Genomic DNA, 26,264 nt, shown 5'->3' with positions numbered 1-26,264 from the left:
TAGAGTTTTGAGATGTTGGATGTATTATAAAATGGTATGATATAATTGATAAAATAACTTTTTAGGATGATAAAATACAATACGATGGCAAAACCGGTTGGAGATGCTCTTAGACTAGTTAAAATGGAGACTAGTTAAAATGGAAAAAGATGGGAACTGGTTTCACTTTATTAAGGCACATGAAATTTCATGTGATACACGTTGAGGCACATTAAATTTCATATAAAAATTGAAATGCATCGGTTCAGATTTCAGTGACCAAGCCAACCCACTAAGACCCTGACCCACATTATTCCATTTTCCTGATCATATACATGTGCAAACACATTACTTTCCCTTCTCATCAGTCATCATCAAGCAACTTAATACAATATAAAAAATTAAATAGATACGCAATGCTCAGCACCAAAGTTGATTCACTTCAAACTTGTTTCCCCAGCCAATTATGCCCAACCCTATGCAACAACACTCACCTAAAACGGTTTACAAAGGCAATGCAGTTGATAAGAGGTAACTTTTAAAGGTCAGAAAAACCCAGAAGCTTATTGAAGATAAGGAAAAGTTAAAAGGCATTGGTAATCAGGCGTGAAATTTACAACAACACATCATTTACAAGAACATCCAGCTTTATTCACGTCAAAATTTCTAGTTGAGGTTGCTAATGGATTTTGTAGGCTTTAAAGACAAGCTGGATCTATATAGATCAAGTTCAGGAGAACAATTATTTAAGGGCCTACTTTTGTCAAAGCTTAAACATAGAGCAAAGCACAACCAAATGGAGCTTGAACTCAAGAACTTTCTTGGCCTCACCTTCTAAAGAAAAAGCTAAGGCACCCACTGGGACAATCACCAAGGCAATGATATAAATGATTAATTAATTATGAGAACAAAACAATATCTACAAAATCGTTTATATTAATAAGTTACACACAATTCATAGGGCTTGAACCTACAATGAGCCTTAATAAGAACAGGATGGAGGGTGAGGTTATAAATAATATACATACACACTGCATTTGTGTGCGTACAAACTCAGGTCATTTGCACTGTCAAATACTGAAAGCTTTTACTGGTTCTACTCCAAGGAATTTTTTTATTTTTTTAATAGTATATATTACTGGGACATAAAACGGGGAAGACTCAGCAAGACCACACCCATCAATGACATTTTTTCTGCACATTATGTTAAGGACCATAATACGTCAGAATTTCAGGTGCCAAAACGACACAATGAGAGATACTTGTCAAATTACTTAAATCAAAATTACTCTTGTCCCTTCATTTTCTATGAGCTCCCAATACTAGCTATGAAAGATACCTGTGATCAATGACCCATGAAAGATACTTGTGATCAAATTGCTAAAATAAAAATGACTTTTTTTTGTCCTTTCATTTTCTATGTACCGCCAACACGCTATGAAAGATAGCTGTGATCAAATTGCTTGAACCAAAATGACTGTCTTCTTTGTCCCTTAGTTTTCTTATGTACCCCCCCAAAAGGCCAAATCTATGATTTTACTCATATGTGACGACAAGAAAAGCATATAAAACATCTGTTGCTTCCCATGATTGCTTGCAACGGTGCCAATTTATAGCAGGCAACAACTCCAACATAAGAGCTCAAAAAGTAGTTACCTACCAGTCCCATCAAACTTGCAGCTGCTATTTCAACAAGTTGGTGGCCCAATAGCATTGGGGGCATGAATATTAATTAGTGAAACAAAACTTTTCATCCTTGGTCATTGGTGGCCTCAGAGATCAACATAAAGAAGATTCATAAATATGGATGTCCACCAAGGTAGGCAGTAAATCTTGGATCCATTCCACTGTAACATTGCCTTCTCTTTGCAAAGTTTGGCCTGCACAAAGTGAACTGTACTGATAGATGCCAGAGATTATAAACCTTTAAATACATAAACTAGCATAACACTTTCTGCTGTAAGACATGCATCTAAACTCTCTATATACATGAAACCACGTGGCAGTTTAGCATCTTCGTAATATTACTTCAAGATGATTTGACCACAAATTTACCCTAGTAATAACTCCCTAAACACAAAGTAACTCAGGTTCAATGTATTCAACCTTGTTACAAAGACTTCTTCAAAACCATATAGGAGCAAGCGGCAAGCCCTATGAGAAGTTTGGGAGTTTAAAAACTGCTGCAGTTGTATGTCAAACAGGGAACACATGAGAACCTGATGTGTGTAACTGCTAGGTTGTGACAGAATTATGACCAATTTTTTTGGCTTTCCAACTAGCAGAAAACAGTAAAAGAGAGATGTACTTCCATCCAATAAAAAAACTGTTGAAAATGTCAAGAGAATAAAGCTGCGTTTGGATTGCGCTGAAAATCAGTGCGTTTGCGTTTTTCCACCCTTTTTGTTTTTCTTTACGCGTTTTTCAGACTTGAGGTTACTGTTCATGTACTGTTCAATGAACAGTACCCACAAATTTTGACTTTTCAAACTTTTTTTAGCCAATCAAAGCACATCGTGTACTGTTCACAGACCCACAAATTTCACTTTTCAGCAACTTTTTCATTAAAAATGGGTTTCACGGTACTATTCACACATTTAAAAATTATTTTGCTACAGTATTTTTCAGTTTTCAGTTTTCAGCTGTATCCAAACGGACCCTAAGCACATCATGCCATGACATGACCTCAAAGAAACAAAAACTTCTTTATTCCTAACTTTCTAAATGCATACAAACAGATAAACATGTTAGTTTTATGCTGATTCAATACATGCCTCCATAGTTTTAGGCATTATACATCTCTAAATATTTGTCATACCTTCTTTATCAGAAACAGTTCTCATGTCCAGCAGTATCAATAAATGCTTCATGCACTTTTTTACATTTGGGGAGCCAATGGATTGGCAGGTGCCTTGGCCAGATTACCCTTTGCATTTCCAGCAGCTTGTCCAGAAGAAATTTTGGTTGCTGTCTCAGTTGCTACCATTGATTTCTTTATCTGCCAAAAATAGAAGCAATGATGAAAACTCCTTCAAAAGATACAAGAAATTTCAGAAAGAAGACTCCTTCGAAAACTGATACAAATATTGATCTAACAACTCAAGATTCAATTTAGCTTAGCATAATAACATCAATGAGAGTCCACTAACATTTGTAGATATCTTTAAAAGTATACACACACACACACACAGAAAAATTCATACATTTGAGGGAGACCTATAAAAGTTAATACAAAAGAGGCAATAAACTTACTGCTACAAGACGTTCCTTGTGAATATCATTTGTAAGCTGCAAAACCATCAAAGAGCAATATGTTAAAGAAATTTTCTTTTCTTATATATATTTTTTTCAAGTATGAAAAGCATCATCACCACAACCAGTAGATAGATTGCCCTACTGCCATCTAGATAGAGGTAAACGGTCGATGATAATTCTTACCGGTTTTCTGTAGCTCTTAATCTCATCACCACCAAAACCAGGAAGTGTAATATTCCAGTTTCTTTCTGAATCAAGTCAACGAGTAAAAGAAGATTAAGCATTAAAAGTACATAAACCGAAGTTAGCACTACACAGAGGAATTCCCCTACATAACTAACCAAGATGTAAAAGTATGTCTTTTGCTTCCAATGTTGTTGATTTCCGATGCTTGGCCAATGAGCAACCAAATGTTGTAATCTAATCAAAGGAAAAAACATAAGTGCAAGTGTAAGTACAACTATAGATTTAAAAAAGAATCACCTAGAGAATCACTACAAGAGTCTCATGGGATGTTCTCAGTCACAGCAGGAGTATAAAATGCTTAGAAATAAAATTCCAGAATACACCACTGACCAACAGAAGTCTTATGCCAATCACTTGAAGCTAGGTTTATAAACTCCCTTTCTGAGCTATCATGAACTTACACACTGATGTAAGAGAATTAGGCCTAACGAAGCAGACCCATTAGTCCATCTTGTTGACTCGTTTGCTACTCAAGACTAGTCTTTTATAAATCTATGTTATGTTTTGTTTATTATTATGCATTTAGCATTTTTAAAGGTCATGTAACAAGTGACTTTTTATGAAATTGGATGGTTAGGACTTAATTGTTACATTGAAGATGGAAGGCTAGAATCCTAGGGTTACTAAAGGCTAGTACAAATAGCTTTTTTAAGTCGTTGCAATGCTCTTTTATTTATTTTATGAAATTTCAGATCTAAAAATTGTTTGAGTCTTTGAGCCTAGAAATTGATATTTTATTGTTCCAACTTTGATCATATTATTTTCTATTTGTTATAAACTTATAATCTTGTTTTTTTGCAAATTTTATTCTTAAACATTTCTAAGCTTCAAATTAATTGAAAGGTGGCATCTTTGGCTGGTACATATCACACTTACACTAGGTCTTAAGCTGTCCTCGCCACATCACACACTAAGAAGGAAAAAGAACAAATCTAAACCCAACTGAATAATTAGGCAAGATTCATCTAGTCACAAAGCACTAAAAACTGCAAAGTATACTGAACATGAGAAGGAGGAAATACAAAAGAACTGGCTCAGCTACTTACAGAATCAACAAAATCCTCTGCAATATCAACAAGAATGTCTTCAACTTCAGGATCCAACTTCTCTGATGAATCAATCTGTACAAGCAGAAGTCAAAAAAGATTTAAAATAAGTAATAATAAAAAAAATCATGGACCACAACACAAGTTCTACCCCCAACCAAAAAAAAGAAGGGTACAGCTAAGTAACTTGGGTTTTAAGAGAGGCAAGAATTAGGCTGTGTTATATATCCAACTACTGCAATAGAATTATAGTTTATGAACACATTAGAGATCCGTTTGAGAACAACTTATTTAGCTAAAATTGAAAACTTTTTGCTATAAGTGTAGGAAAAAAGGTTAAAAGTTAGTTGAATAGTACAATGTGACTCATGAATAGTACCAAAAAGTGTAGTAGGATTCATAAATAGTACCAAAAAAAAAAAAAGCTAAAAACTCAAATAAGCTTAACAAATAAGCACATCCCAAACGCACCCTAGAAACTCACTCATACACTCCAAACCAATATAAGACTTCAACTAAGCAAACAGGACAGTTTTTTTAAATTCATACTCATAAGATGTCAAAGTTGAACTAGACATGTTAAGGTTAATGTTTCATCAAAAACTTGCAACAACAAATGTTTGTCCATATGGTTCTATTAGCAAAAACAAAGTTAGCTGGGTTCTGTAAACTGATCAGACTTGAGAGCAAAAAATAAATAAAATTCATGATTAATAATCCAAGATTTTTCAGTAAACCAATAGCAAAGAAGACCAATATGGCTCACCTGGCTGACTAGCTCATGAATGCTTCTTTTGCCAAGAATCCTGTTACAAGATTCATCACTTTCGGCAATAGCTGTTCTATTCTGGGCCACAGCCTGGACTGTGTTAGGCTGCACCATTGCAAGAGAGGAAGGCTTCTGATTTCCTGAGCCCTGGACCCTTGTTATTTGTGGTTGATGGGTTGCAGCTTGCGGGACCCTTGATGGTGGAAATTGTTGCCCATAATGCTCCTGCAACTGACTTGATGGTGTAGGCTGTTGCTGTTGCTGTTGCAAAGATGGCATATGTTGTTGCTGTGAACCTGTTGGCAACGGATGATGCTGTTGTTGAGGAAGATGTGCTCGTTGCTGCATTTGTGAATTGACCTGATGCCTATTTGAAGGAGATGGTAAAGGAGGCTTCCCTTGTGATCCAGATGACAGCCATGGTTGATTAACAGTTTGCATATTTTGTGAGGTATTTGGTGATGGAGAACCAGGAGATCCCACTGGTTGGAGTCTCATAAGGCTATGCCCTTGAAGATTCTGCAGAAAGTAAAAGAAATAAACAAACATATAGAACAGGCACAGGACCTTTTCACTAAATTTTTTCATATAAGTAAACAATCAATTAATTTAGTTATAGAAGGCATATGCAAGCAACGCAGGCAATATTTACCACCATTTTATTAGTAAATACCACATCATCTCAATGATAGAAGCATCACAATATTATTCTACAACATAGTCAGATTATTATTCTTGAACAATCTTCATGATTCTTGCATATCTGATTTGTACAGCTATTGATGCTTATATACAACTCTAATCTAGCACCAACTCTAGGATTGGTTACAACAATCAATAAATCCCTTTAACAAAGTGATAACTAACTTAACAAATTGAGCTTAACTAATTACATTCTGTTACAACAAATCAGAGGAACAGATAGAAGACTCCCAGCAATTGTCATTGCACTAAGGATGAATGACACCTAGGAAGTATGGACACTTCATTTTGGGTGCCATACCCATGTCGAGCACACGCCTAGGACACCGCTGCATGCATGTCCCAGCTATTTCCTTTTTTAAAAAGAAAAAAAATTCCCGGGCACAGCTCATGCCAAAATTTTAAAAAATAAAAAATATAAAAAAATAAATTAGGGCCTGTAATGCAGCGTTTTGAATTTAGACCAAAACTTAAATCCTAACCCTAGCCTCCTGCTCTCTCACTCTCTCTGTCGGCACCAATGGCAAGGCCAACAAGGTTATTGCATATCAGTAAGCTCTCTCTTTCTCACTCTCTTTCTCGGTCGATCTCTCTTTCTCTCTCTCTCCCCTTTGGTGCATGTTATGTCCTAGTTATCTTATACACTTATCTAGATATCTTTTATTTAGGGTTCTTATTATTGGTTTGTATTCTAATTTCTAAGCATCCTTTCATAGTCATGAATTCACTTTATTATCTATTATTGCTCTTAAATTTATGTATGTTTAACATTACATGAAAAAATTAATACTTAAATCATATTTAAAAATATTTAATAACTAATTAAAATACGTATCCCCCCGTGTCATGTCATAATTATCAAAAATCCCGTGTCACCGTGTTGTACCCCTACCCGCGTCTGTGTTTTCTATACAAAACGACATGTCATCAGTCTTATCATCCTTGTAACTTGAAATTCCCTGCGTGCGGCAGCTCGTCTAACAAACTTTGACACAAACACTGAAACCATTTCGAACTTACCTAAAGATCTCAGGAAATATCAGCAACTTAGGCTAAATTATATGATTTACAGAATACCTAATCATTACTTACTTTCTTAGCTCACAATACCTTTCTTATTCTTAGATTCATCCTTGGATCTTCTTAAATTCTAAAGATTTAATTGATCAATTCAGAAATATAAAATTATTCCTACAGTGAGCTTTCTAATTTCTGTTGGGAACACAATGGATGCCTTTTTGAAGTGAATACTGAAAAACTTATGAACCCTCATGACTCAAGCTTTAACACATGCTTCCAACTTCTGCTATAACAAGCCACCTTCACTGCACTCCAATTTTGGAATTCTTATTGGTAAAGCAAAATATCTAACTCTAACACTGTCACAGAATCAGCTCTAACAATTTCAAATAAGGATAAGGAATATTTGTTAAAAAGGATTGTGGCCTTTACATGTCATCATACATCCATGAATTCACAAGCACTCCAAAAACTTAAAAGCCACAACCGCAATAGTCAATATTATAGTTCAAAAGAATATAGTTTGAGTTCAATAAAAACACGTGTAAACCAAAAAAAAACTAAAACAAGTATTAAAAAAAGGGATTTGCAGAACGATCTATTAAGCAATTGATATGGTTTAAGTTTGATTCCTCAAGGACCTCAACTCAATTAGTCACACCTCTAGAGTCTGCTTCTACCCCCATGCTATTGAGTGAAAGAGAAAATGTAAATACTACCATTAAAGCAACCTATGGGATACTTACAATATCCATGTGAATTATATCTCCTATCTCTATAAATACGAAGGAATTATTCCATTATTGTCCCCTAATCATTATTATATCACTAATAATAGTGGAATCACTACTACTTCATCTCTTTACGGATTATCCTCATGTAATACAACCATGAAAGGACAAATCAAAACATTAGTCCCTACAGATACCCGACAGAGACGTCAAACCAACAAATAATTTCTTTTTATTATACAAAATGCAAAGGCTTTTAGTAATGAACACCAAATTTAGAACAAGGCCTTAATAGCAGCAACCATTCTTAAAACCTTTGCTCTGTACAGACACACATATGCACTCGCACAGATACAAACATTGTTGATAATAACTCTCATAAACCATTCAGTGAAAAACAATTACTGACTTGGGAAGTAGGGGGCTGGTTATTTGGGGACGATTGCGGTCTAAGAGATGACTGAACTGGTCTCTGTGGATGGTGGGCTGAAATCCCAGCTGGCCGCAGTTGCGAGCTTGAACCAAGCGATCCCAGCATCCCAATTCCCGGCATTCCTTGCATCGTTGGTCTAGCCTAACCAGTACAACAATTCAAGCATGGGTTTTAGTACAACTCTCCTAACAATGAGAAAAAAAAAAAAGCCATTGAAATTGAATGAAGACAAACTGTTTGAGGAAATGCCAACCTGAGAAGCATTGGAACTAGAGACGGATTCGGGCACGTTGACGGCGGAGCGGGTCAGGCCAGTGAAGTGGTGACCGAAGGAGGAAGAGAAGGGCGCGGGTTGAGGAGAAGCGGCAGTGTTGGGGTGGTGCGCGGGAACACCGATAGCAATGCCGCCTCTCTGGGCGGGGATGGAGGGAGACCCGGCCGGAGAAGACGAAGAAGGGAGCGACGAGAAGTGCGAAAAGTGTGGCTGCTGCTGTTGTGGCGGCGGCGGTTGTGGTGGTCTGGCAAACGAAGAGAGCGGCCTAGGTTGCGGTTGCAGTTGTGGTTGTGAAGGGTTTGGGATAGAGGGCTTAGCGTTTTGGGTGGGAGTGAGAGTAGGGTTAGGGTTAGGGGAGGGAGGGATAGGTGAAGGGGTTGGAGTTGAAGAGGGTGGCTGTGGTGGGGGTTGTTGTGGAGTTGATAGTGGCGGAGACTCAGATGGTTGAAATGATGTGGTGGCGGTTGTTGTGGTGGTTGTGGCGGCGGAGGAGTCAGTGGCGGTGGCGGTGGTAGTGGTGGGAGTGGGGGTTTGTTGTTGTTGTGGTGGTGGTTGTTCCATTGAGATTGGGTATTGAAGGGAGGGAAATCGAGGGGATATGCTGCTTTGAGATTTGTAGATGGGTTTTCAACTTTCAGTGAATATAAAGGCTTTGTTTTCTATATAAAGGCGACTAAACGAGGTGTTATGTCATCGTATTTTCGATGTAATAAGCTATAATACTAAAAGGTTTTTTATTTTATTTTATTTTTTACTGAATTACTCTTTTGATCCTTAAGTTCGGGTTTATTTTCATTTTCGGTTCCCAAAGTTGTGAATTTTTTTTTTTGACCAACCATGTTTTGATTTTGTTTTCAAAAAACTCCTCGTCCATCTCTGTTAGCAAGCTAGGCGTTAGTGCAATGTGATTTAACTAAAATTGTGTTTTTTAAACATATTGTTGGTGCAAAATTTGAAATTTTAATATTTAAAATTGTGTTTTCAAATAAAGGCTTCTTGACCCTCTATATATTTTTATTTTCTTCTTAATTTTCAGATTCTAACACACCCAATAAGCGGGCAATAGATTGATAAGATTATAGTAATGTTTGCTGGGTTAATTAGCAAGAATTAGAAGAAGAAAAAAATAGTGGTGATGCTAGTATTTGCAACAAGGTTTTATTGAATGAATTATTAGTTTTAACTTTTAAGATTACGCTTAGAAAAAGAATGGGACTGCAAAATACAGTTTTAGTCTTCTCCATCTTTTAGCAGCCCAAGGGAAAACAAGAGAAGAGTTTTTTATTTTAATTTTTTTTTTAGGAGGGGAAAAGAGCATTGAAATAGGAGAATAACACTGGTGTGGATTAGAACTATTTGGATGACAATGCAATATTAATACATCAAATAGCTCTGCTTAGGCATGGCATTAGGTGCACAAATATTCTATTGAATACTAAGTTTGGCTAACAAAAATAGCTCTGCTTACTACAGACAGAAAACTATTGCATCCTTTCAACGAGTCTGCCCATAAAAATCGAAGTCATCTTCGTTGAATTGGTTGGATGTATACTTGGTGCTCTAACAGTCTTTCCAGATTACACCTTTTGCAAAGTTTTATGGTTGGTTATTACCAAAATATATATGTTACCAAAAAAAGAAAGATTTATGGTTGTGTTGTTGAAGCCAAAGTCTCATTTCTAGATCCTGATCCTTCACTTTCATCAGTAAGTACTTGATATTGTGCATTGGAGTTTCCATCTTCGAGAGATGGTGCAGGATCAGAATTCTTCTCACTGTTACAACATAAAACAAAAAACATGAAGTAAAAAAATTGGTTATAATATTTTGAAGTGGCAACTTATCAAGTTCTAACAGACCGATATGATAAAGGAATCTACCACTAGTCACATTCCATGAATCCATCAGAAAATCACAGTTTGATTACACAAATATTGTACCTCAAAGCAGTTATTCAGATTAGGCAAATTTTATAATGGCTGGAAAAATTTCTCTAGCAAAGAGTTTAGCTATAGCTCATCCCACAGCATAATCTCACTGTTTTTTATGAAACTTTGATCCTAATAGAAGGGCTTTATTGGTGAAAGCATGTTTCTATATAATATTACTCTATTTAATATGGAAACACAAAGGTCCTGCTATTTTGTCAATGGATCATACTCTACTATAATAAAGTGCTCAAGGGTTATGGCTAAGGCCAAGCCGAATATCCTCACTAGGCATGCATTAAATTGCTTCATATCCATATCCTCACTGTGAAACAAGTTTCTCAGCTGATTAGTCATTAAAATTTGAACAGACCTGGCCGCTGAATTTTTATTTTATAAAATTCACGTGCACAATGAAAATTATTGTGCTTGATTTTTGGGCTTAACTAACAATCAATTGCTTTTGGGAGGTTCTTTCTTCTACATGGAAAATCAGGTTTACTTTTCTATCAATTTTGAGATGATAACAGTCCTTTGAGTTCTCTATTTAAAGAGACCAATGACAAGAACTTACACATGATGCTGCATGGATATTCACAACCAGAGAGTTTGACTAATAAAAAATAATTAAGGCAAAGGTTTAGAACATACGTTGTTGAATAAAGGATGAGTCCCACAACTACAATAGCAAAAGCGAGATAGTATAACCAATCGACCTGCAACGGGGGGATCAGTATTAGGTCAGGTTTCATGCGATTGACACAAATTGTAAATAAATGAGATGCATTTGCTTGAAATAGCTGCAGAACTTCATAAACATGCATCAGACTCAAAAAGCTTGGGTTCAGGCCATCTATGTAACAGCTTAGTAATATTAGGCATAATTTTGAAATGAATACCTCCTGTTTGTAGAAAAAGATGCGAATGACCACTGCCCACATGTCAGATGTTAGGATAGAGAGATTGAACATTGTAGCTCCACTTAACTGTATGCAAAAGACTCAAATCAAGAGATTCAAGACAGTGACCATTGGTATTTCTCATAGAACTGCTTCACTAAAATAAAGACATTCTAAGCAATTGATTTTTAGTTTCATAGCCATTTCATCTAGTCAATTATATCTGAGAAAAAAGGATAAGATACACACTCTTAATCTTTTTATTATCAAAACCTCGACAGGGAATTTGGTGATCACTGAACTTAATTAACTATATATTTTGTTCTCATCTATCAGTTGACAATTTGTAAGGAGTTTTGCTTTGCGCAAAGACTTGCTCTGTAACAAGCTAACTCAAAAGTAACTGAATTTTCATCTAATGAAAGTAAGTTCTCCAAATTTTGATAGGAATGAAAATTACCTTAAGAACGAAAGGAACGAGGGAGTAGAACATAAAGGTAGCTACAGTATAGCCAAAAAAGGATAATATCTGAAAACATAAACACAAGTTCAATGTTAAAAGATCTGGGGTTCAATTCCTGCCTACACCAAAAACTAATTAGTGTCTTGATCTGATGATAAAAAACCATCATCAGGAGCGGACACCATAAGTTAAAACTCTCTCAAAAAAAAAAAATGTTCAATGTTAAAAGTGTAACCAATGAACATATTTGCAAGTTAGACAGGAACGGCATGCAGTAATGCGACAGATAAATTCCTACATCATATCTCCAAATTATTTTGCCTTAAACTTTATGCCTTATGGGAAATCTCATTGCTGTACTTCAAAGATAAAACATGCTTTAATCTTTTTTCCCCTACCTGATCTAGTGATATTACAAGTGATGTCCAAAAGTCATGAAATCTTCTTCTAAAAACCCAATCAATGAAATTCATCACCCTAATTTTAATGGTCTGGCAACAGTTTCAGGTCATGCAGATTGCTGCAGAAAATTCACTAGCAGATGGTAGAAACTATGGTCAAAATTTTCCCTTCAATTTTAATTTGTATAATCAACATCAAAAATTTAAGTTTATCAGTTAGAGCTTAGATGTCAGTCTTATTCTCACAATTTTATGAACACCCCCCCCCCCCCCCCCAGCCCCAAAAGAAAAAAGAAAAAAGAAAATACAGATTAGTTGAAATTGAAACTGTTTACGTTGAAAGCCATGGCATTGATACCTAAAGCAGGGTTACAGATACCTAATACAGGCCAAGCTGCTAGAAAGAAACATAAAGAACATGAGAAAAAAATAAATTAAGGCATGTTTGGAAGAGAAGATGAATAAAATGTAAAAGATTATCCAGAATTAAATACTTACAATAGCTACAGACCACTCAACTGATTCCAAACTCTTTAGCTCCAGTACAGATCTGAGTAAAGGTTATGAAATGAGAACAATACAATTCTTCTTCATATTGAATAGGAGCATAGATTGTTTATCCAAGCTATTTTCCTCAAGGCGAAAATCACAACAAAAATTTTAAAATAAAAACTTGAAAAGGAAGTGCAATTAATATCTCCAGTATAAACGGCCCACTGAAGGATACATTTCAACCACACTCACTAGAAATCCATAAACACCGATCATACAAATTACTTCAACGCGATCTTTTTTCTTAACACAAAATTCCTGCAATTTAGGAACTTAATTAGAAACGGCGCCACTTATAAGTAGTAAGTATGCGACTGAAAAAGATAAAAAGGCGGAAGAGGGCTTCTGTGGTATCTGATGTTCCACAAATCAAACTTCTGGAGTTCAATTGTCAAGGTAACTTTAATCTTCAGGCTTTTAATTACTAATTGCTACTCCAAATTTCTTGTTTAGTAACTGCTAATGGCATACTTCAGTTGCCATTTAGTCAACAAGTTAGTTTGAGACAATTCACCAACCTCACCAACATTGCTAAATGCATAGAAAATTGTCCCTGCAATGACAAGAATATCCCCTAGCAGAGGTTTTGAGCCACCTGAAAGATCAATGTATGATATGACATCAATAATACATAGAATCTGGGATAGAGTTAGAACTATTTAAAGGGGATGGTAGTTCCCTTTCAATGTTCACCCAAAACATCAAAGCAACCATTGAAGTCCACTAAGGCACTAAACACTACCACTAGTATTCTTCAACATGATTCTAAAGAACAAGACAACCATTACTTCAAGTACCCAGAAAATGGAAAAATTAGTTGGGAGAGAAAATGTCACCTCCACCACCAACCCCAGCATCAGAGAGGAGCACTAAACCAAGGCCAAGCACACAGAGGGCTACACCAAATAACTGCCATAAGGAGTATCGAGTGCCTAGGAAGAACCGTGTCAGAACTATGACCCATGCTACTGTCCAGCAGTCCAATAATGTCACACTAGTAATTGATGAGAACTGGTACGCTTTGTTAACTGCCATAAAACATCTAAAATGTCAATTAATGATTCACAGATATCCATATACGATCTAACCCCATACAGTAAATTTTCAAGAAGTCTATATAGCAATAAAAATTATACACTAGAGATTTATTTAACATGTTACTTTGTTCTGGTTTTGGAAATGCATTGTGACAAATTCTCATGATTAAATTCCAAATTCTAACAAATATTACATGGTCAGCTCATCTTTTCTGATTTTTTTTTTTTGGCTAATAAGTGAAGCCAGTGGTTTTTCTGACATTTTATTACTTACCTTGTTTTCCTGCATCTTCCTTACTTCAAAACCATAGCAGCACAATATTCAAAAATGAAATCATCAATAATTAGCCTCTTACATCAATCTTACATGACTAATAATTTCAGAGCACATGTGAGTGAGTTACGATAGCATTACTCACCAAGATAATTCCCTTGAACATCCACAAAACCTAGAATGAGATACCAGTACCAAGAAACCTGCAACCCCATACCGCGTATGACACATATTCAGAACCCCAAGAGCAACATAGAATATTGTAACAATAATCTAGCAATAAGTCTAGAGACACACAAATATTCACAATACCAAACTTCAACTATTTCGAATAAAATTGGTGTTAGGTGTGAAAATTGATGTGCTTTAATCATAACTTGTCCTTTTAGCAAATAACTTGTCCCCTTAGCAAATAGTGTAAAATGTTGTGAAAAAATTGTATCGATAGCATTTCACACATATTGTAATGTGTGAAATGCTATGGATACAATATGTGTGAAATGCTATTGATACAATTTTTTCACAACATTTTACACTATTTGCTAAGGGGACAAGTTATTTGCTAATGTGTGAAATGCTATGTATACAATTTTTGCAAAACATTTTACACTATTTGCTAAGGGGACAAGTTATGATTAGAGCAAGATAAATTGCAATGTAATGTAACCAATTGCACATATTGTGAAATGTAACCAATTGCACAGCATTTCACATATTGTAATGTAACCAATTGCACTTACTGTTTAAAAAACAAAAAAAAATTGCACTAACAGTTTCAGTCCCATCACAGTTAATCTAATATACAAACAAACACAGTTTCTTGGTAATAATGAACAAAAAGAACAGCAAATTATTACCTTTAGTCTCTGACGCCTATACAACAAAAGATTTCCATAAACCAAAGCCAAAACGAAGTAACCAAACAAAGTTTGAGTAAGAGGCGTATCTACACCTACACATTACACAGTACACACAACCAAACAAACAAACAAAATCAAGACCAAAAGTGGTCAAAAAGAGAAGCGGAGAAAAGGAATGAAGAAATCAGAGATGGGGTTTTGAAAAAGTTTACCAAGATCAGCTATGAGAGACGAAGTGAAGCTCATGAGTGCCATTACAAAAGACACAACCTGACCCAGAAACAGTAGGTACGCTGTCCGCCAAGTTGCATGGCTTCTCCACCAGTCTCTCAAACCGAACCTGTCCATACTCAATACTCAAAACTCAAACTCAAACTCAAACTTACAAGAAGCCCGTACTACAAGGAGATCTCTCTGTGTGTGTGTCTAGTCTCTCTCTATATAAGACTTTTATTATATAGTTGTGCATAAAGATAAAATCAAGTCATGTACATGACGATCACATTTTTTATATTGAAGGAATATTAAGAGGACCAGTTAATATGTGGATATTTGTGAATAAAATAAAACTTAGCGTGTATGTGATAATAAACTAATAAAGTAACTAATTGCAGAGTACTGCTGCAGCTACCGTTCTTGTGTTCCAACTTAGCTCCTGAACGATGGACGCGGGATCCGAGATAGCATTGGTCTTAGTCTCTTTGGTGTCGGCACTTTTATAACAAATCTTAAACCAAACAAATTTTAAACTGTCAGTTGTTGCGGATTTTTTAAAAAAAAAAAAATTAAAAATAATTTTAATTGTGAATTTAAATTAAAACTAGTAATAATTTACTATCTAAAATTTATTGTGAAAGTTTTATAAAAAATGTTATGAATGTAACATTTTTCAATATGTTTAATTAACTTTGTGTGAATAAAATAACAAAAAAGGTTTAAAGGGTGTTGAGTTTTGTGGAACCTAACTGTGTTTGATCCAAATTATGACTCGATGTGAAATAAAAGTGCGACTTTTTTTTTTTTCCTGAGGCCTAGTCCATGAAGTAGAGGCTTAGGCTGATAGGCCCAAGTTTTGGCCCGTTTTAGCCTATTGGTGAATCATGTGCATAGGAATCGGCATGATAGAAATACTATTGTTTAGAGATTAGAGTTTGGTGTATTGTTTTAAGAGAAAATTTTATAAAACTAGTAATTTTAATGGTAAGTTTAAATTAGAACTAATAATAATTTACTACCTAAAATTTATTGTGAAAGTTTTATAAAAAAATGTTATGAATGTGGCATTTTTCAATATGTTTAATTAACTTTGTGTGAATAAAATAATAAAAAAGGTTTAAAAGGTGTTGAGTTTTGTGGAACCTATTTTTGTTTAATCTAGATTATGACCGGATCTAAAATAAAAGTGCGATTTTTTTTTTTTTTTTCTGAGGCTTAATCCGTAGAGCAGAGGTTTGGACTAATAGGCCCAAGTTTTGGCCCGTTTTAGCCCATTGGTGAATCTTGTGCGCATGAACTGGCAAGAAGGAAAAACTGTTGTTTAGAGATTAGAGTTTGGTGTGTTGTTTTGAGAGAAAAAACTATACTGCCGCATCTTGTATTTTTTCCTTGTGAATGGTGAAATTTCTACAACTCCGTGGATGTAGGTAAATTGCCGAATTATGTAAATATTGTCTTGTGCGATTGTTTTCTTTGACGCATTTTTTTTTTCTATTTTTGCATCTCACATATTTTGAGAATTTCGTTGATATTCACTTCAAAGGAAGGTTATTAGTTTATATTGTACTATTAATATAAGATTTAAATTGTAAACTAAATAAATGTATACAATATGTAGACTATAATTAATGTAAATCTTACATTGATAGTACAATGTAAACCAATAATTGTCCTTGTCCAAGTAAAAAAAAAAATGAAGGAAGAAGAAGAAGAAGAAGAAGAAGAAGAGAAGAAGAATTGGGAAATTAACTAGGTACGGAGTACAATCTATGTAATAGTCCACTCTTCATCTTCTAGGAGCAATACTGGAGCATAATGGGAAGCAAGAGAATAGAGTACTGAAATTGGAGATCACCATTGAATATTGGATTCATAAATCATAAGTAAAGGATCTGGTTAAAAGCGGGTGCTTTTTGGGCATCTATTATTCATCAATCTTATGAAAAATTGTCAAAAAAATCAGTTTTTCATTTTTCCATAAAATTTTCATAAATTAGTTTACTAATGAATACCCTAAGCGCATCCGTCAATAAAATTCTTGTAAAAATTATAATGCAATTGTCATGCATTTTAGCTTGGAGCTTGGAGGGGTTTATTTGAAAATAAATATTTAATTTTTCTTTTATTCAAATGTATTATGAGTTCATTCTAGATTTCTAGTCATTTCTTTTGATTAGCATATTAATAAGGGTATTTTTGTAATTACACTATAATTCCTTGTATAAATATATGCTAAGGTGTGGGCTTGACTTAATATATCCTAAACTTTTCTTTTTCATCCTGGTGTCTTTCACTTTATTTTTCTTCCTCTCACTTCTCTCTTAACTCTAATTTTCCACAGTCCATAGTCTACAGTTAAATTTAAGCGATAAATCAGTTTGTTCAATTTGGCTAGAGTTTTACTAATTTAAAGGATGTATAGCCTTATTATGTTCTAGTTGGTGCATGATTTGAAATGTTGTGGACCATTTACAGTGGAAAAGGAGAAGAATATCACACTATAGTTAATTATGAGAAGGATGTTAATCTGGAAAGAAACAACCATGAGAAAGGAAATGAAATTGGGGAAACAAAACCACATTGTTTAGGTAGTCTCAAAGGCAGAACCACGGGGCAACAGAAGAAGAACACTCGTCGGTGATGAATTTCCAAAGCCTGCTAGCAGGCCTCCCATTGAAATAGGTAGTTTCTCATTTTAAAACATACAAATAGCCACTGCTACAAATCATTTTTATTACCACAAGAAGTATGTGACCAACTCATCATACCACACATCAAGAAACACAAAGTTATGTTCCCAAACATTTTCAGTCCATCTATCACATTGTTTGATGCATGGCTGGATTTGTTAAATATGTAGAGTCAGACATAAGTAGACAAGAGGCATAATCAAATACATAAATATAATATAAGAGGTAAAAATAATGTTGATTGTAATTAATAGCACAGATCCATGTGAAACCTACCACACGGTGGTGTGGCTTGATGGTAGGAGTCCTTGTTCTACACCTAGAGAGGAGCGGTTCGAGCAATAACCCTAGTAAGATCCGTGTGGTACACGTGGTATTACTCATTACCGTCACGTGACGTGGGGTTGATGAGCCCACACCAGAGACCCCCTTTTTTATTCTAAAAAAAAAAAAAAAGATCCACGTGAAACCTATTGTATTAAAGTACGGTCGCACATCAAACTTTTTGTTAAAAGTTTGATGCATGGCTGGATTTGTTAAATATGTAGAGTCAGACATAAGTAGACAAGAAGCATAATCAAATACATAAATGTAATATAATAGGTAAAAATAATGTTGACTGTAATTAATAGCACAGATCCATGTGAAACCTATTGTATTAAAGTATGGTTGTACATCAAACTTTTTGTTTAAAGTGTGTTAAAGTATACTTGTATTTTAAAAATTTTTGAAAAAGTAAAAAGAAAATAAATAAATAAAAATGTGAGATTTTAAAAAATTGTACATAAAAGTTAAAAGCTAAAAGATATAAGCTGAGCTTATAAGTTAATGCCAGCTCCATAAGATGAGTCTACAGATTAAGGATTTCTTTCTATGAAGTAGGCTTTGGACTGACTTTGTGGGACTTAGGCTTGCTGGTTTTTTGTAATTTGCACCCCAAAAATGCCTCTTAACACAGGGCTAGTATTATTTGTAAGACTATGGGCTAGCATTATGTTTAACTTTATGTGAATAAAATAATCAAAGGTTAAAAATAGTAAAGATCAAATCCATGGCATTTGAGGTTGAGCGATTTGGCTCATTTTCTTGTTCAGAGCTACTTGATTAACTTTTTTTTTTTTTTAATATATTATGAAACCATAACTAAAATATTTTATCTTTTTACAATTTAATAAATTTTTTTTACAAATAGATTGTTTATATCATCAATAAGTTACAAATAATAATTTAATATCATATGAATCTATTGACAAACTTATATAATCAAATTTCATGTCTATATAAATATACTCTTAGCCAATTATACATATAAAATATAATATTATATATAGTTAAATCGAGCCATCATGTTCATGAACTCATTATTGTGTTTGAGCTTGGCTCATTTAATAATTGAGCCTAAAATTAATGCTTGAACTTAGCATGTTTTCTAAACAAACGAACATAAACAAGCTTTTTTCCAAACCAAGTTCAAGTTGTTCATAAACAAACCTTTTTTTCCTTCCTTTTGGTGGATTTATAATTCTCTCTTGCATCCCTACTTTAAGTTAATGAATTTTTGTTTTGAACTTTTCTCCCACACAAAAGGTGACTACTCTCTCTCTCTCTCTCTCTCTCTCTCTCTCTCTCTCTCTCTCTCTCTATATATATATATATATATTTATATATATTCTTTCTTTTGGTGGATTTTTAATTCAATCTTGCATTTCTATTTTAAGCTGATCTAATTTGGTTGTGTTTTTAAGTTGTTGTTTTTTTCTTTGATTGTTAGATGTAACCCTATTTTATTATAAATATATTATACAATGATATAATGTTATTCTATTATATAGCATGATTTAGATAATTTGGTGTTTACAATTATATCTTTTATTTTGAATATTCTTCTCATCTCTTTTTTATTCTATGAATTTGCTATTTTCTCTACCATTCTCTCCCAAAAAAGGGATTATGCTCTCTCTCTCTCTCTCTCTCTCTCTGTTTTTAATTCTTTCTTGCAACTCTACTTTAAGTTAATGATTTTTTATAGTTTTTAATACCTCTACTTTGGGTGTCAATGTTTTGGTATTGTGTTTTTTGAGTTCCCCATCACAAGTCTTCTTACTCCCTCTTATAATTTTGGTTTCATATTTGTTTGAACTAATCCTTAGTTTAAAAGTGAGAATTTGAGTTTATATCAAAACACAATCTACATTACTATGTATTTGAATGTACCTATCAATTGTAATTATATGATAATTTTTTATTATCATGATAATTTCCTCAAGAGAATGAGAAATTTGAAAACTAAAATTTTAATTGTACCAAAAGAAATTAGGATATATAATGCATAATAACAATAGTTAGAAGAATATAGATCACTTCAAAAATGAAGACTAAAATAATATCAATCAAAAACACCAAAAATTATAAAATTATTAATTTGTAAAAAAATAGAATGATAAAAATTACTTATAAAAATTGTTTAATTTTTAGGAAGAATAAATTATTTGAAATTAAATTTAGAGAATAAATTATACATTATATCACATCTCAATATAATTAATATTCTCATGTATCCCGTGGGTCTATGACTAGTTGGGATATAAAACTCAAATTTTTCTTGGAACTACATACCTGTTTTGGGGCCATGGCATTCAAACTTTCTAGAATCTCAAGATTTACCCTCATATTTCAGTTTGATTTTATACTGACCAGATAGGCAGTCCCCCTAATATTCTTACTTCTTATATAACCCTCTTACTTAGTTTATTTTTCATAATTGTTAATGCTTCCACCTCGTATGAATTTCTAGTTCCACCCCTAATTATACTGGATTCTGCCCTGCCCCTCACGAAACCAAAGACTCATTTCTAGTCGCTTCAATTTCCTCAGTAAGCACTTCGTATTGTGTATTGGAGTTTCCATCCTCGATGGCAGGTACAGGAACATAATTCTTCTCACTGTACGTAAACCAAAAAAAACAGATCAAGAAGAAAAGAAAAATGAGTTAAGTAAAATACTTTGGCTACAATTTTTTGAAAGCAGAACCTTAGATATCAAGTACTAAGATGGACATGATAAATCATATTGCACTTGCCATGAATCTGTCAGAAATTCACATTTTGATTATAAAAAGATTGTAGCTCAAAGCAGTTACTTAGAATAGGCCAATTTCCTAATGGTTGTTGGAATTACCTTAACAAAAGGGTCAAGCTATAGCTTCATCTCACCGTTTTCATGATGCTTTGCCCTTTTGTAATAGAAAGTCTCAAATGGTGAAAACATATTACTATATATATTTTTTCCACTTAATATGGAAATACAAAGATATCTTACAACTTCAATATAGTATACTATAAACCGTGCTCAAGGAATTTGTCTAAGGTCAAGTTCAAAATCCTCACTAGGCTTATCAGACATTGGTTCCTCAAGAGTGTAAGGAACTGTTCACAGAGAAGATAAAAAGTCATTTAAGGCTTTGCAAAAGCAATGTGAAACAGGATTGTCATTACACATAAAACAGACTAGGCTGATGAATTTTTATCCATTATCCATATATTTCACATGCCACTAGCAAATTACAGAGCTTGATTTTTGTGTTAACAATCAACTCTAATTAGGAGGTTCTTTTTTTCTGCACGGAGAATTTGGTTTAGTTTTCAATAAAATATGAGATGAACACTGTTCTTTACATTCTATTAAAAGAGACAATGACAAGAACTTTCACATGATGCTGTGTTGCATGTATATTCACAACCAGACAGTTTGCCAATAAAAATTTCAAGGCAAAGTATTAGAACTTACGTTGTTGAATAGATGACAAGTCCAATACACACAATTGTAAAAGATAGATAGTATAACCAATCAACCTGCCAGTGGAGATTAATATTTGGTCAGGTTTGTAATGCATGACACCAAAAATTGTAAAGAAACAAGATGTATTTGCATAATATAATTGCAGAACTGAATTCAGTATGAGACTCAAAGAGCTAGGTTTCAAGCTATTTATATTACAGCTCAGGAACATATGCATAAATTTGAAAAGCTCACCTGCTGGTGGTAGAAAAAAATGCGAATTACAACTGCCCACATGTCGGAAGTTAGGATAGAGAGATTGAACATCGTTGCTCCACTTAACTGTATGCAAAATACTCAAATTAAAAACAGTGGCCATTAGTATATCTCATAGGACAGCATCACTATAATAAAGGTAGGAATTGATTTTTAGTTTCATAATTAGTTCATCTAGTCAATGAGATCAAAGAAAAAAGGATTTAGAGAATTAACGCTCTTTTGCTTTTTATTATCAAAACATGGACAGGGAGTTTGATTCTCACCTTAAACTACATATTTTTGTTCTCATCTTTCAAAATAGAATTCTATTTGTAATCAATTTTCCATTGTAAGACCTCTCAGTAACTAGACCAAACTCAAAGGCAAATGAATTTTCACCTAAACAAAGTAATTGCCCCAAAAAAGTTTGAAGAGAAGGGGACTTACCTGAAGAACGAAAGGAGCAACGGTGTAGAACATAAAAGTTGATACAGCATACCCAGCAAAGGCTAATATCTGAAAACATGAAAACAGATTGTTTTTTAAGGTGTAAGGGATGCATATTTTCGGAAATTAGACAGGAAAGGCATACAGTAATGTTGCAGCTAAATTTCTTACATCTTGTCCACACTGTCTTTGCTTAAGAAAACTTTAAGCATTAGTGACACTAACTTCCAAGATCAAACATGATATAATTTTTTTTTTTTCCCTTCCCAATACTAGAAATGATTTCCGAAATTCAAATAAAATCTTATTTTATTAAGCCTATTCAGATTGTTGCAGAACATTCACATGCAGATTGTAGACTCCATCATCAAACTTTTCCTCAGAATCTTATTATGTAAAATTAACATCAAGAACTGAAATATATCAGTGGGAGTTTAGATTTCCTATTCTCACATAAAAATAAAAAAGAAAAATAAATCCAAGCATGTCAGGAAGAGAAGATGGATGAACCATAAAAGATTATGCAAAATTAAATTACATACAATATCTGTAGACCACTCAATTGATTCCAGACTCTTGAGCTCCACTATAGATCTGAGAAAAGGTTAAGGAATGAAAGTAATGCTATCCTTCTCCTTAAAGAATAGCAACATAAATTACAATTCCAAACTATTTTCCGCAAAGCTAAAATCACAACAAAAAGATTCTAAAAATAAATTTTGAAAATGAAATGTAATCCATGTCTATTGTATTACTTATCCAAAAAAACTGTCTAGTATTTTCCTGATGAAGGATACACTTCAACCACACTCACTAGAAATCCATAGACACCAATCATTGCAACTACTTCAATGCGATTTTTTTTCTTAACACAGAATTCCTGCATTTTAGAAAGTAATTATAAAAGGAGCAACTTTTAAATGGCAAGAATATGTTGAATTAGATAAAGGAAATGATCTTCAATGTTCCACATATGAAACTTGCAATTTAATTAACAAAGCTGAAAATAAAAATTGAAGCTTCAGGTTTGCCGCTTCAAATTTTTAGTATCATACTTCAGTAGGCGCTTATCATAGAACCAAAGACTTTCAGCCCATAAGTTAATCTGATATCACTATCACCCTTTCAACCTAAAAAGAGTTATTTATCTTTCTATAGAGGAAGCAGAAATGGATGCTCTGACCTCACCAACATTGCTCATTGCATAGAAAACTGCCCCAGCAATGACAAGTACATCCCCCAGCAGAGGTTTCGAACCATCTGAAAGATCAATTTATGATATGAAATTAATAATATATACAATCTGGAATTAGAGTCGCAAATACAAAATGTTAATGGGGATGGTAGTGTTCACATAAAACTTGCTAGGAATGCCTTAGAACTCAAGGAACTAAGTTCACTAACCATGACTATAATTCCACTTATACACCCTCTCCTAAAACAAAAACCATCCTTGAAACATGACTACTCTGAACAACCATTAGTTTCATTGCCCAGAAAATGAAAACATAAGTTATAAAATATGGAAGAGAAAATGTCACCTCCACCGCCCACCCCAGCATCAGAGAGGAACACTAAGCCAAGGCCAATGATACATATGGCTGCACCAAATAACTGCCACAGGGAATACCGAGTGCCTAGAAAGAACCATGTCAAAATCATGACCCATGGTATTGTCCAACAATCCAATAACGTCACGCTGGTGATTGATGAGAACTGGTATGCCTTATTAACTGCATCAAATTAAACATCTACAAGTTAATTCATGAATCCTAGAAATCCACATTTTGATCTACCTTATACAGGACTTAAATAGATTTTATAGGAAATAAGAATTATGCATTAAAGGTTCATTTTACATGTTATGTTGTTCTGGTTTTCGATATACATTGGGACAAAATTCTCTGTTTCTTTTAAAAATAATTCTAAGGTTCATTTCAAATACTACACGGTTGCTCTCCACCCAAAAAAAAAATTTGAGGGTAAGGATTTAAGGTTGCCTATTAATCACTTTTTCTAGACCTGTAGGAGTAGGAGCTTTGTACATTGTCTATGTTTTCCTATGTCTTCCTTAGTTCAAAATCATCCTAAGCATCAAACACAGCCAAATCTCAAATTTGGCATTATGCAGAGGGGCGGAACTACTAGGCGAAGTGGGGGGGGGAAGGGCAAACTTTACAAATATTAGACTTTTATCCCTAAATTTGCCTGAACTTTTTTAAAAAATATGGTTAGCCTCAAAACTCTTCATATTTCTTGTATGACTCAATTAAATTAGTTCAACTTTGTATTTGTTATAATTTTGGCTCCCCATTCATAAAATCCTAGTTCCGCCCAGCTAGCACAACAATTTTTGAGAACAATTGATTGCCATTACTAGCACAACAATTTTTGAGAACAAAAATCATCAATAATCTTAATTAGCCTCTCACATTGCTCATACATGACTAATAATGCCAAAGCATATGTGGGAGATTTTAGAGAGCATTACTCACCAAGATAATTCCCATGAACATCAACAAAACCTAAAAGGAGATACCAATACCAAGAAACCTGCCACACTCACACATTCTTAGAAACTCAAATGCAACTTAGAATATTGCAACCAAATGCACTTCAGCTTAAGGTTTCAGTTTCAACACCGCTTGGTTGAGCAGCTAATGCAATATAAAGAGCAAAAGAATGAAGAAAAAACGAATTTACCAGTAGTCTCTTACGCCTATACAGCAAAATACTCCCATAAACAGAAGCCAAAAAGAAGTAAGGAAACAAAGTCTGACTAAGTGGTGCATCTACACCTACACACAACAACAGAAAACAAAATCAAGTAAAGGGTCAACATAAATTACCAAAAAAAAAATCATGGTCATCAACATGAGAAGCAGAGAAATGCATGAAACTAAAGATGGGTTTTTGAAGGTTACCAAGATCAGCTATCAGAGACGAAGTGAAGCTACCGAGTGCAAGTACAAAAGAGACAACCTGACCCAGGAACAGTAGGTAGATTGTTTTCCAGGTTTCATGGCTTCTCCAGCTGCCATTCAAATTGCACCAGCTCATACTGATTACTGAAACTTGCAGAAGTATCAAAGCAAAAGACTACCTAAAATTGTCTGCTTAGAATCATTATAGCTGAACATATCAGATAGAAGTTATACGGGACTGGTCTGGCCACTGGACTCGTCTGGCCACTGGACTCGTTGAATACGCGACATGTATCCAGTCTTGGACACATGTCACATATCCAACACGTGCCACTCTTGAACACGTGTCGCGTATCCAACGCATCCAGTGGCACTGGCCACTGGACAGAAGCTGAATCAAAGTTATACCATATAGCAGAAGGAGTTCTTTAATGAACCATTGTGCAGGTGCGTGACAATCTGGGAAGCGGGGACACTGACCCGGACATATGGTGCAATTTCGAGTACTACACAGCAAAGCTACAATTTTTTTTAAAATATGACAGAATACACTTTTTTTTTAGCAGGATGCTAGAATTAAAGGCCCTTGGGCCAACTCGTGTGGATGCCCATTAACGAATTCTTGCTGGCAACGGGACTCAAACTTAGGTGAGTTAGATGAAGTGCTTAAGTCTTACTAACTGAGCCAAGCTCCTGTTGACTACAAAATACACATATTAATTAATTATCAAACCAAAAAAAAAAATATTGTTAAGTTTTTATTTTTCGTATAATATTAAAAATATATCAATTTAAAAACAATAATGGATAATAAAGTGAATTCATGAGTCTTGACTAATAAGTGTAATAATCACTTTACAAGTATAAGTGTTTATGGGGTGTGAGGAGTAAGAGCCGGGATTCAAATTTTGAGGAAAGTACTTTATATACATATACACTTAAATTAAGATTGAGTAAAATTTATATCTTGTATAAATTTTACCCCTCATATGAGAGGAGAGAGCATTGCTCCCGGAGTACCTAGGTTTTTTCTCAGTTTTATAAGTGTGGACTATGTTCAACACAAGTATGACAAGGTATAAC

At 34.2% G+C, this 26,264-nt stretch overlaps 3 protein-coding genes across 5 annotated transcripts; all 3 read right to left on the bottom strand.

Moving 5' to 3' along the window:
* Positions 1–852: 852 nt before the first annotated feature.
* LOC115954322 (transcription initiation factor TFIID subunit 12) lies at positions 853–9,212 on the bottom strand. 2 transcript variants are annotated; one of them, XM_031072246.1, is made up of 9 exons: positions 8,435–9,212; positions 8,158–8,322; positions 5,293–5,814; positions 4,527–4,601; positions 3,576–3,654; positions 3,418–3,482; positions 3,232–3,267; positions 2,798–2,977; positions 853–1,859 (listed from the first exon to the last, which is right to left on the bottom strand). In XM_031072246.1, the coding sequence occupies exons 1-8, from the start codon at positions 9,014–9,016 to the stop codon at positions 2,858–2,860; spliced, it is 1,644 nt and encodes a 547-aa protein (XP_030928106.1). In that variant the 5' UTR covers positions 9,017–9,212; the 3' UTR covers positions 853–1,859; positions 2,798–2,857. The 2 variants fall into 2 exon arrangements, with proteins under 2 accessions (XP_030928106.1, XP_030928107.1); XM_031072247.1 differs by having other exon boundaries at positions 853–1,873; positions 8,435–9,118.
* Positions 9,213–9,778: 566 nt separating this feature from the next.
* Positions 9,779–15,579, bottom strand: LOC115954321 (solute carrier family 35 member F2-like). 2 transcript variants are annotated; one of them, XM_031072245.1, is made up of 12 exons: positions 15,501–15,579; positions 15,082–15,209; positions 14,867–14,961; positions 14,155–14,212; positions 13,535–13,726; positions 13,217–13,293; positions 12,874–12,956; positions 12,645–12,696; positions 11,743–11,811; positions 11,283–11,369; positions 11,035–11,099; positions 9,779–10,230 (listed from the first exon to the last, which is right to left on the bottom strand). In XM_031072245.1, exons 2-12 carry the CDS (start codon positions 15,122–15,124, stop codon positions 10,101–10,103), a joined length of 951 nt encoding a protein of 316 aa, XP_030928105.1. In that variant the 5' UTR covers positions 15,125–15,209; positions 15,501–15,579; the 3' UTR covers positions 9,779–10,100. The 2 variants fall into 2 exon arrangements, with proteins under 2 accessions (XP_030928105.1, XP_030928104.1); XM_031072244.1 differs by lacking the exon at positions 15,501–15,579 and having other exon boundaries at positions 15,082–15,429.
* Positions 15,580–20,306: 4,727 nt separating this feature from the next.
* LOC115953812 (solute carrier family 35 member F2-like) lies at positions 20,307–25,386 on the bottom strand. Its single transcript, XM_031071610.1, has 11 exons — positions 25,182–25,386; positions 24,961–25,055; positions 24,753–24,810; positions 23,799–23,990; positions 23,441–23,517; positions 23,055–23,137; positions 22,800–22,851; positions 22,258–22,326; positions 21,808–21,894; positions 21,562–21,626; positions 20,307–20,717 (listed from the first exon to the last, which is right to left on the bottom strand). Exons 1-11 carry the CDS (start codon positions 25,315–25,317, stop codon positions 20,606–20,608), a joined length of 1,026 nt encoding a protein of 341 aa, XP_030927470.1. The 5' UTR covers positions 25,318–25,386; the 3' UTR covers positions 20,307–20,605.
* Positions 25,387–26,264: the final 878 nt, after the last annotated feature.

The sequence above is a fragment of the Quercus lobata genome, chromosome 7 (genome assembly GCF_001633185.2).
Source record: "Quercus lobata isolate SW786 chromosome 7, ValleyOak3.0 Primary Assembly, whole genome shotgun sequence".
Lineage (NCBI taxonomy): Eukaryota > Viridiplantae > Streptophyta > Magnoliopsida > Fagales > Fagaceae > Quercus > Quercus lobata.
Note: the sequence above shows the minus strand (reverse complement) of the source record. Positions and strands in the feature narration are given on the sequence as shown.

What these genes read in the sequence shown, in the direction of transcription:
- LOC115954322 (XM_031072246.1), bottom strand. Translation starts at nt 9,016, where the DNA reads ATGGAACAACCACCACCACAACAACAACAAACCCCCACTCCCACCACT. An exon ending in CAGAGGATTTTGTTGATTCT is followed by an intron (nt 3,655 to 4,526) that starts GTAAGTAGCTGA and finishes TCCTTTGATTAG; the next exon opens with ATTACAACATTTGGTTGCTC. An exon ending in ACAAGGAACGTCTTGTAGCA is followed by an intron (nt 2,978 to 3,231) that starts GTAAGTTTATTG and finishes TATTTTTGGCAG; the next exon opens with ATAAAGAAATCAATGGTAGC.
- LOC115954321 (XM_031072244.1), bottom strand. Translation starts at nt 15,217, where the DNA reads ATGGACAGGTTCGGTTTGAGAGACTGGTGGAGAAGCCATGCAACTTGG. An exon ending in TGCTGGGGTTGGTGGTGGAG is followed by an intron (nt 13,294 to 13,534) that starts GTGACATTTTCT and finishes TTGATCTTTCAG; the next exon opens with GTGGCTCAAAACCTCTGCTA. An exon ending in TCTTTTTCTACAAACAGGAG is followed by an intron (nt 11,100 to 11,282) that starts GTATTCATTTCA and finishes CCCCCGTTGCAG; the next exon opens with GTCGATTGGTTATACTATCT.
- LOC115953812 (XM_031071610.1), bottom strand. Translation starts at nt 25,317, where the DNA reads ATGAGCTGGTGCAATTTGAATGGCAGCTGGAGAAGCCATGAAACCTGG. An exon ending in GTCTCTGATAGCTGATCTTG is followed by an intron (nt 25,056 to 25,181) that starts GTAACCTTCAAA and finishes TGTTGTGTGTAG; the next exon opens with GTGTAGATGCACCACTTAGT. An exon ending in TGCTGGGGTGGGCGGTGGAG is followed by an intron (nt 23,518 to 23,798) that starts GTGACATTTTCT and finishes TTGATCTTTCAG; the next exon opens with ATGGTTCGAAACCTCTGCTG.